Source organism: Triticum aestivum, chromosome 6D (assembly GCF_018294505.1).
Source record: "Triticum aestivum cultivar Chinese Spring chromosome 6D, IWGSC CS RefSeq v2.1, whole genome shotgun sequence".
NCBI lineage: Eukaryota > Viridiplantae > Streptophyta > Magnoliopsida > Poales > Poaceae > Triticum > Triticum aestivum.
Window position 1 is genome coordinate 95765864 of NC_057811.1, and position 11310 is coordinate 95777173.

Sequence of the window (11310 nt, forward strand, 5' to 3'; positions counted from 1 at the left end):
TATTCGCGAAAAAAAAGATAAATATTTTTCTATTACTTTTGAATGGCGTACAACACATTCCCAAACATGCTGATCGGGAAACCTACAACGGAGGTCAATAGCTTCACATGAATCACATTCAGCGTGATCTTCACGCAGTCAGACTCCGGGATTTCGTCAAGCGGCCTTGAGAACCGAGCCGGTGCTGTGAGCTCAAGAGAAGCAACTCAAAAAAAAATGTTGTGCAAACCTCTGTCTGTTTAAAGAGATTTAATTTGAACGTGAACACTAATTTTGAAAAGAGAAAGAGAGAGATAGGATATAATAAGATTTATCTTACACTCTTCCTCGTGGTCGAAGACGGCGGGTTCGCGCATGTACCAATCAAAGCCTCGGCAGCAGTCGTAAGCAAGGATCTGATTGGCGGCGCTGCCATGGTCGTGCGGGGGGAGTGGTGGAAGGCGCAACCGAGTCGGCCCTTCATGAAAATGGATTAGATGGTTTTTCATGGTTTTGTATTATTTTTTTCTTCGTGAAACTTCAACCGGTAAAAAACAACTTTGTTTTATTCGAATGATTTATCACAATTACAAAAACTATACTACTCCCTCCAATTCATATTACCTGTCACTCAAACAGATGTATCTAGCGCAACAAAATGCCTGACCAAGACACGGTGACTTGTAAATGATAACAACCTAGTTTTATATCGAATGATCTATCAGAATGTTCAACTGTAAGGACAGTGGTCTTGGGCTTAGCTCTTTTATGGCGACGGCCAAAAACACAAACTTTTAGGAATAAATCCTCATCTACGCGCAGAATTACTAGACAACGAGGTAGATTCACCGACCCATCCTCAGCAACCTTGGTATTGGCACCCCAGCGCTCACTGTCATATAGCACCATCTCACTAGGCTCTTTGGAGGTGGAAGCTATCAGGCTGCCATGCAAGAATCGTGGCCCTCTCAAAATTTTGATCCCAACGGTGGCTTCCACCGCATAGTGCACAGATCTGTATGAAAACTCTAATGTACTCAGCCAACTTGAAACTTGTTGTTTCTTAGTCCATGCATCAAGAGGATATTCTTGGTACACCAAGGTCCTGCTGAAAATCATATCCATAGTAGGTTCTTCGCCCCTGATCTTTAGGTTGATCTCAAAATAGAAAACATCAGCTTCTGCAGGTCCTCGATTGGGCCCTATCAAATTTAGCATTTCATCCTGCAACACACGGCCGGGATTAAAAGGGGATAATTTCAGAAGAGTCTGTTTGTGGTTATATAATCATCTAGTTAATGAAGAAATTATTGGTATTTTTCCGCAATTTATGTATGTATAGCTTGATGTATGTAGGCAATGTATGTATGTATGTATGTATGTATGTATGTATGTATGTATGTATGTATGTATGTATACATCAATGAATACCATATGATAGGCATGCAATGTACGTATATATGTGTAGCTTGACGTCGTTAATTCTGGTACTGACCGGTGAGCTGATGACCTGGCAGTTGTCTCTATCACGTTGGAAGAGGTAGATGCATTTGAAGTCCAAGTCATCTCTCATCAACATATTCCCAAACACGCTGATCGGGAAACCTACATCGGAGGCCAATACCTTCACATGAATCACATTCAGCGCGATCATCAGACAGTCTAATCGAGACTCCGGGATTTCGTCAAGCGGCCTTGAGAACCGAGCCGTTGCTGTGAGCTCAAGAGAAGCAATTCAGAAAAAATTAGAATGTTGTGCAAACCTCTATCAGTTTAAAGAGATTTAATTTGAACGTGAACACTAATTTTGGAGAGAGAGAAAGACAGAGAATATAGTACTCCCTTAATTCTGTAATGTAGTGTCTATAGATTTTTTAAAAAGTCAAACATTATAAATTTTGATCATATTTATAAAGAAAAATAGGCACACCCGGAATATCATATGCACATTATTAGATACACAATGACTTATATTTTTAGAATGTACATGTTTGTTATTGTAAATGTAGACAGTTTTTTCTATACACTTAATCAAAGTTGACAACGTTTGACATTTAAAAAAAATCTATAGATACTACATTGTGGAATGGAGGGAGTAAGACTTAGATCTTACACTCTTCCTCGTGATCGAACACGGCGGGCTCGCCCATGTCCCAGTCAAAGCCGCGGCAGCAGTCGAAGCGCCTTCGCTTGGGATCGTACAGCGTGGCCTGCGCCTCGCGCACATCACCAAGAGATCGCATGATCGCTTTGTGCAGCTTGGTCCGCGACGGCCGCTTCGCTGACCGCTCCGCCTCCTCATCCGCCGGAGGCTTGCGCGTCTCCTCCGTGGTGTCGTTCACCGTGCGTGGAAGTGCAGAGCCGCCGGCCGGCGGCTGGGTCGTAGCGTGCTCCTCCGTCATCTAGCCGCGACCGCAGCCGCCGTGTCCACGGATCGACAGAGGGTATGTTCGGTTGATGCGTTTGGTTTTTTGACTAGTCGTGTGGCGCATACACACACCGCTGCCGACCAAAGAAGTCCACGTAACCCCTGCCTTAAGTTTCACGAACATGTCGTGTCGAAAAAATAGATAGGCTTCCGATCCGACTCTGTATGGGATATATACAGAGTACGAGACAAGTTACATGTACTCCTAGTTTAAAGGGAAGCATGGATCATTGCTGTTAAGATTTAACTAATTAAGTTTAATTAAAAGGAAACCCCAGCTTTTTCAAACCGACATACATGTGCGGTTTTCTCACCGAAGGGATACACCCTTCCCTCTCTCTTTATCCTAACTAACGTGTCCTTTAATTGCGTCGCTTGTAACCCATCGCGTATGGGCGATACGCCCTTTCGGGAAATATAAATGTATTGTTCATCATCAATACAGATCAATCATTATTATTCACGCACGGTTTCTTTACACGTTATCAGCACGTCTCTTCGTCGAGATCACTAGGCCACAAACTCGCCGGAGAAAATCGATATGGTGACGATGCCTTCCCTCGCATCCCTTCTCCTTGGTCTTCTTTGGGAAGAAGGTCGCCGTCACTTCCTTGCCCAGCAGCACCGCCGGTTCGTCCGCCATCGATGGGGGGCACCACCACAAGTTTCTATAGACTCGGCATTAACCGCCGTCAGAACTTCACTGGTAGACGCCGCCATCACGCATCGGCTAGACGACGCCGTCACGTGCGCCACGCCGGTGAACTGACGTCTGGCCACGTCGGTGGACAACCACCAATCTGGACCCAGGGCTAGTCGCCGGACCAAGTGCACCGCCGCCGCCGCTGAATGCCGAGATGGGCACGCTAGAACCTGCATTCGCCACTCCATCCACATCATGGAGGTGTCATGTGCATGGATATGGCCCGTCCTCGCCCGCTCCGCTGGCACACTCCTGCCGTCACCCACGTCGGCAAAGGAGGAAGAACGAGAGATCTTCGTCGACGTACCTGTTCGCGGCTACAGCCCGGCTCCAACGCGTGTTGCCAGCGCCGAAGGCGACAACCTCGTCTTCATCCCGACTCCAGGACGCGCCATGGCCACTGCGAGCACAGTCACCACTACCAGAGCAAGTGGCAGCGCCGGTCCAGGGCTTGGTGTGGACGCCGCGGGGACAAGCAGCGCCCCATGGGCGTTCGGCCGCTCCCCTGCTCCTCCCGGCGAGCAGAATATCTTCCTCTTCGGCACTGGTGGGATGCCCGGCACGGGCGTCGTTGGCACCAGCCGCAGCACGGGTCCGCCCGACACCGGCGCGAGCCGCCGTCTCCTCTTCGACGGCTCCATCACCGCCGTCGACCTCGTCCCGGACGGAGCATGGAGCCCGCACTAGTAGAAAAAGGGTCAAATGTCAAGCACATTAGTGGCGGTTTGATTTTGAGCCGGCACTAATGTGTGCATTAGTGCCGGTTCGAACGGCTAGCCGGCCGCTCTCATTAGTACCGGTTCGTGGCTAACCTTTAGCACCGGTTCGTGCCACAAACCGGTACTAAAGTGAGTGGTGGCTGGATGTTGTCAGTTCGGGGCCCCTCCAGCACCTTTAGTACCGGTTCGAGGCACGAACCGGTGCTAAAGTTCGTCGTACATAAACCCTTCGTCCACCCGAGCTCGCTCTGTTCTTCCCCTTTCCCCTCTCCTCTCTGTTCTTCCCCTCTTCCTCTCGAGCTCATCACACATTTTGCCAAAAATTTGTCAAGATTTGAAGGCCCCCATCCATTCAAATGATCACAAAGGTTAGCAACTTTGTCCTTTCATCTCTCATTGCTAGATTAGCTCTTGCAATGCTTTGTATAGTGATTAATTTATGAGTTTAGTAATTTGGGAGGAAATATATGTGCTAGTATTTGATTTATATGCAATTTGAGGTCAAAAATAACACTTAGTTTGCATATGTAGGTCTGGTTTACTTAGTGCCTTCTAAATCTCCGTCGTAACCACCGTCGATCGCCCGCACCGTCTCGTCGCCGGCACCACCTTCTGGTGAGCCTCTTGTTCATGAATATTTTACGTTAACAATTTGATATTTGTGTGATTTGGATATATAGTTACTCGTATAATTATCTTACCCGTACGTTGTTTGTTATACATAGTTCCATGGTTTTGATATCCGTCCCCGTCGGCCCTCGTCCTTGTTATGATTCGGATGTAGTATATTCTCTTTTAAAACTAGTTGTTGCATTTTGTGTTTATGACAAATTATTATGCCCATCAAGTTGACATAGATATTTTTATCTAGGAGGTTTGTGAACCGGAAATTCCAACCGACCCTATTGTCGAGAGGATAAATTTAGTTGAAAGAGAAAACGAGTATTTGAAAGAAAAATTGAAAAGAATTAAGGGGGAGAAGATGGAATTGGAGTTGCATGTTGCCGATGTCGTCGATGATCACAAGATCAAGATGGAGAAAATGCGCTTGAAGATTAGAAAGATTAGAAAATATGCCATTGATAGTGAGGCTTGGTATCATTATGCTGTTGGATCAATTGTTACCTTAGTTGCGATCTTGATCGCATTTGTTGTTGCATTTAAATGCTTTAGTTAGAGAGTTATTTGTTTGTTGCATTTAAGTGTTGTATGAACTTTATGTATGAACTTGTATTAATTTGGTCTTTTCGGTGTTGTGTAATGAAGATGAGCCGATGTTCTCCCGAGTTCATTAATGGCGTGCAAACTTTTCTGCTTGCGGCTGAGGCAAACAAGCGGGCGGATGGTTTTATGCCTTGTCCATGTGCTGTCTGTAAGAATGATCACAATTACTCTACGTCAAGAACCATTCACATCCACATGTTTAAGTCCGGTTTCATGCCCCACTATAATGTTTGGACCAAGCACGGAGAAAGAGGGGTTATGATGGAAGACAATGAAGAAGAAGAGGACGACGACAGCTATCCTGGCCATGGGTTTCCTGAATACGATGATACAACAATGGGGGAAGAAGCTGAGCCGGCAATGCGGGAAGAAGCTGAAGAAGAGGCATCAGATGAGCCCGCTGATGATCTAGGTCGGGCCATTGCCGATTCAAAGACAAACTGCGCAAGTGATTTGGAGAAGAAGAAGTTGCAGCGCATGTTATAGGATCACAAGAAATTGTTGTACCCGAATTGCGAAGCTGACAAAAAAAAGTTGGGCACCACACTGGAATTGCTGCGATGGAAGGCAGAGAATGGTGTATCTGACAAGGGATTTGGAAAGTTGCTGGTAATGATAAAGAATATGCTTCCAAAGGACAACGAATTCCCCGAGAGTACGTACGAAGCAAAGAAGATTGTCTGCCCTCTAGGGTTAGAGGTGCAGAAGATACATGCATGCCCTAACGAGTGCATCCTCTACCGCGGTGAGTACGAGGATTTGAACGCTTGCCCGGTATGCGGTGCATTGCGCTATAAGATCAGCCGCGATGACCCTGGTGATGTCGAAGGCGAGCGCCCCAGGAAGAAGATTCCTGCCAAGGTGATGTGGTATGCTCCTATAATACCATGGTTGAAACGTTTGTTCCAAAACAAAGAGCATGCCAAGGCGATGCGATGGCACAAAGAAGACCGTAAGAAAGACGGAAAGTTGAGAGTACCCGCTGACGGGTCGCAGTGGAGAAAAATTGAGAGAAAGTACAGGAAGGAATTTGCAGATGACGCAAGGAACGTATGGTTTGGTCTAAGCGCAGATAGCATTAATCCTTTTGGGGAGCAGAGCAGCAACCATAGCACCTGGCCTGTGACTCTATGTTTGTATAACATTCCTCCTTGGTTGTGCATGAAGCGGAAGTTCATTATGATGCCAGTGCTCATCCAAGGCCCTAAGCAACCCGGCAACGACATTGATGTGTACCTAAGGCCATTAGTTGAAGAACTCTTACAGCTGTGGAATGGAACAGGTGTACGTGCGTGGGATGAGCACATGGGGGAAGAATTTGACCTAAAGGCGTTGCTGTTCGTGACCACCAATGATTGGCCTTCTCTCAGTAACCTTTCAGGACAGACAAACAAGGGATACTGCGCATGCACGCACTGTATGGATGATACCGACAATATATATTTGGACAATTATAGGAAGATTGTGTACCTGGGACATCGTCGATTTCTTCCGAGCAGGCATCCCGTAAGAAAGAAAGGCAAGCATTTCAAAGGTGAGGCGGATCACCGGACGAAGCCTCGCCACCGTACTGGTGTTGATGTACATGATATGGTCAAGGATTTGAAGGTAGTCTTTGGAAAGGGTCCTGGCGGACAACCTGTTCCGAATGACGCTGACGGACGCGCACCCATGTGGAAGAAGAAATCTATATTTTGGGACCTACCCTATTGGAAAGACCTAGAGGTCCGCTCCGCAATCGACGTGATGCACGTGACGAAGAATCTTTGTGTGACCCTGCTTGGCTTCTTGGGCGTGTATGGGAAGACAAAAGATAGACCTGAGGCACGGGAGGACCAGCAACGTATGCACGGAAAAGACGGCATACATCAGGGTCATGCCAGCTAGGCTCTTACCAAAGAAGAGAAGAAAATCTTCTTTGAATGCCTGCTCAGTATTAAGGTGCTGTCTGGCTTCTCGTTGAATATAAAGGGAATAATAAACATGGCAGAGAAAAAGTTCCAGAACCTAAAGTCTCATGACTGCCACGTGATTATGACGCAACTGCTTCCGGTTGCATTGAGGAGGCTTCTACCGGATAACGTTCGATTAGTCATTGTGAAGCTATGTGCATTCCTCAATGCAATCTCTGAGAAGGTAATCGATCCAGAAATCATACCAAGGTTAGAGAGTGATTTGGTGCAATGTCTTGTCAGTTTCGAGTTGGTGTGCCCACCATCCTTCTTCAACATCATGACGCACGTCCTAGTTCACCTATGCGAAGAGATTAACATTTTGGGTCCTGTATTTCTACACAATATGTTCCCCTTTGAGAGGTTCGTGGGAGTCTTAAAGAAATATGTTCATAACCGTGCTAGGCCAGAAGGAAGCATCTCCAAGGGCCATCACAATGAGGAGGTCATTGAGTTTTCTATTGACTTTATTCCTGACCTTAAGCCGATTGGTGTTCCTGAATCGCAGCATAAGGGCAGACTAGAGGGAAAAGGCACGCTAGGAGGGAATCAACTAATATGTATGGACGGACATTCTCTCACTGAAGCACACTACACAGTTCTACAGAATTCCGCCTTGGTGGCTCCGTATATGGACGAAAACAAGAATTTTCTACGCTCCAATCACCCGGAGCGGTCTGATGACTGGATTACAGGTGAACAAACCAGGAGTTTCGCCGGCTGGTTGCAGACACGTACCATGCATGACGCCTCTATTGAAGATGGCCTGTACTCGCTGTCCCAGTTACCATCTTCGAATATAATGACTTTCAAAGGGTACGAGATAAATGGTAATACATTTTACACGATTGCCCAAGATAACAAGAGCACCAACCAAAACAGTGGTGTCCGCTTTGATGCAACAACCAAGACGGGAAAGGGAACATATTATGGTTACATAGAGGACATATGGGAACTTCACTATGGACGTGGTTTGAAGGTCCCTTTGTTTTGGCGCAAATGGGTCAATATGACACGAGGCGGGGTAACGGAAGACCCGCAGTACGGAATGACAACAGTGGATCTCAACAATCTTGCGCATGCAGATGAACCATTCGTCCTAGCCAATGATGTGGCATAGGTTTTTTATGTGAAGGACATGTCTACCAAGCCGAGAAAAAGAAAAGATAAGGAAGCTAATGCATCATATGATGAGCCAAAGCGCCACATAGTTCTTTCTGGGAAGAGAAACATCGTGGGAGTGAACGACAAGACAGACATGTCAGAAGATTATGAAAAGTTTGATGAAATTGCTTCATTCACAGTGAATATTGACCCGAGCATCTAGTTAAATGATGAAGATATTCCATGGCTACGGCGCAAAGGGACACACGCGAAGAAAAAGTTTCACACCCAAAGATCTGGGATGTGATCGGCTTCACTATCATCACTTTCTTCTGTGTTTCACACACAGGAGGGAATCTCTGTAATAGTTAGGGTAGTTATGTGTTTTGGCATTTGAAACGCGAAGAAATTTTATGTGCAAACAAATTCTTTCATGCATTTACTGATTTTTTCCAGCTAAATGACCCTGAAATTGAAAAGCATTTCAAATGAACTCAGAAAAGGTTGAAAGTTGGCATGGTATCATAATTTCACCCACATAGCATGTGCAAAAAAATAGAGAGGGTTACCGCAAAAACTGGATGCACTTCGTGTACAAAATGGACAATCTCTTTCGAAGTATCAGGGTTTCGGACGAAAACTCATGTGTTACAAAGGCATTTCATTTTTTAAATAACCTAAGCATTACCAAATTGAATATAATGATAAAACACACTAATATTAAACATAAGAAAAACGAATCACTGAAAAATCTATTTTCAAAGTTAAGTTATTCACAAACTAGTGATTCACATAAATTTCAAATAATTCAAAATTTAAACTATTCAATTTGAAAACTACCAGCACTAACAGAAAGTTTGTAATTTTTTGTACCTAAAGCAAAAATATTCACAAAGAAACTCTAAATACAGCAAAAAACAACTAAAAAATAAATAAACCAAAAATAAATAAAGCAAAAAAATAAGAAAATAAAAAAGCCCACCTACTGGGCTAGAGCGGCCTGCATACGACTAGAAACCCAACCTGTAGTTGGGCCAGGATGCAGGCCCGCAAGCCCAGTAGGCCCACAGGCAGAGTAGGAGAGGTAGGCCCAGAAGGCCTGCTTTTGAGACGAGCTCAATGCAGTGCCTGCGCCAAGGCTTATAAACTGGTCTTGGCGCTCCTCAACTAGCGAGGTGGGACTAAACTCTTGTGCCCCTCGCCTGGCAGCGCACACCCTTTAGTACCGGGTGGTGGCACCAACCGGTACTAAAGGGGGGTCTTTAGTACCGGTTGGTGCCACCACCCGGTACTAAAGGGGATGCGCTTCCCGCCGCTTCGCCTGGCCAAAACAGACCTTTAGTAGCGGTTTGTGGCTCCAACCGGTACTAAAGGGGTGTTCTGTATAAGAAAACACTTCAAAAAAATTCAGTTTCTCATCTCTCCCTCTGCTTCTTTCTCCTCTGCCCCATCGCCGCCGCCCCTCGTCGCCGTCCCGGCCGTCCCCATCCCCGTCGCCGCCCCCCCGGGTCGTCCGCGCCCGGCCAGTCCCCGTCCTCGTCGTCGCCGCCCCGTCCCCGTCCCCGTCGTCACCGCCCGTCTCCGTCCCCGTCGCAGCCCCCCGTCGCCTCGCCGGTGAGCTCCTGCCCCGGCTGCCATGTCCACACACACACATTGTTTTTTAGTTTTGAGTTATAGAAATTTTTCTGTTTTTTAGTTATAGAAATATTAGAAATGTTATATAAATGTTAGTTATATAGAAATGTTATAAATTTTTCTGTTTTTTAGTTATAGAAATACTAGTTGACCCGTTGCGCCAAATGGCGCAGAGACCTGCTGAAGACATGTTGTCGATGAAAATAGTTTCATGTTGCAAGAACCTTCAACTAAATCATGCTATTTTTTAAACATGTTTATTATGTTGTCAAATAATAGTCTGGGAAAAGGGAAACTTTGCATAATATGAATAGGTTCAGTTTGAAAATATGGGCACTATGATGAGAGAGTAAAGTTGGCATGGTTGTATTTTTTTAGCAAGTTTGGAAACATGGTTATCATGATGAGAAACCTGGCCATGCATATTTTTCCTGCAAAAAAAGAGGGAAAAAGATGAGAAACCTAAGAATATATGTATACTAAACACCATGTATAAAACCAGTTAAGGAGAGAGGGTTTTGGTGCTCCTAGATGTAGATACGCCTATTATGAAATATGTATTAAAAAACACATTTCAAAAGAGTAGTGTTTCTATCAACTTTGTTTTTGTGTGTTTGAAAAAAAAAGTATTCATGTGTCTCTTAGACACATGTATATTTCCAAGCAGTCGTATGGCAGCTAGTTCGGCCCATGAATCAAGCGATTTATTTATCCCTTCTTCCTCAACACCTATTCCTTCTTCCTTGACAGCTTCATTCAGTCAAAGACAAAACTCCTCAGTAGTACTTCCATCACCTCAATAATTGGGATAGATATCATTCACTACAATGAAGAACAATAACATTTCTCTATACCTTGAACAATAATAAATCATTTACAGTACATTTGGCCAAGCAAACAATTAGTAGAAGAACAATAACATTTCTCTATTTCTTGAATTCCACATGGGAGTATGGATGGCTTCACTCGTAACAATACATATGCCTTTTGTTTATTTGCCTGACAAAATGTCCATCAGATGAATCAATCAAATAGGAGGAAATGGGGAATATTTCAAACTAAAAGAAAGAATTGATCCTAACTACATGAAGTGCAGTAGCTTTAAAGCCTCCAAATTATTTTGCTCTACTCCACCAGGAACGTGCAGGTCTTCAAGAACCAAAAGACGCCACTCGAGCTCTCTTCGGCCTCATAAGCCATGTTGTTGTTTATATCATTAACCCCAAAAGGTTGTCTCTTAGCATATCTGTTGTTCTCCTGATCCTTATTATGTCGGCTTATCCTGAAGAAAAGGCAATTGATATCCTATTATCATTAAATAAATCCACAGTTAACATGCGGATCGTGGGGAATGGTTAGATGCCATATTGGGGTTCGCAACACGAATAGAAGACCACTAATTTAATGCCACTAATTTACAGAAGGACAAAAATTGCCTGAACACCCTTAAGAAAGGCCATGATGATGAGGTGAGAAGAAGTAGGCTAGTGATCCATGTGAAACTTAAAATGGAGGCTGTCGACGCCTGGGAGGAGGCCGCGCTGGCCCCTGAACTTTTCCCCCCGT

At 45.0% G+C, this 11310-nt stretch overlaps 1 protein-coding gene and 1 long non-coding RNA gene across 2 annotated transcripts; both read right to left on the reverse strand.

The window, feature by feature from the left end:
* Positions 1-588: 588 nt before the first annotated feature.
* On the reverse strand, positions 589-2519 carry LOC123141200 (uncharacterized). Its single transcript, XM_044560408.1, has 3 exons — positions 2093-2519; positions 1475-1692; positions 589-1203 (listed from the first exon to the last, which is right to left on the reverse strand). Exons 1-3 carry the CDS (start codon positions 2379-2381, stop codon positions 625-627), a joined length of 1086 nt encoding a protein of 361 aa, XP_044416343.1. The 5' UTR covers positions 2382-2519; the 3' UTR covers positions 589-624.
* An 8130-nt stretch (positions 2520-10649) lies between these two features.
* LOC123141201 (uncharacterized) lies at positions 10650-11011 on the reverse strand. The gene is made up of 2 exons (XR_006470201.1): positions 10830-11011; positions 10650-10743 (listed from the first exon to the last, which is right to left on the reverse strand). It is a non-coding gene; the product is annotated as an uncharacterized lncRNA (long non-coding RNA).
* Positions 11012-11310: the final 299 nt, after the last annotated feature.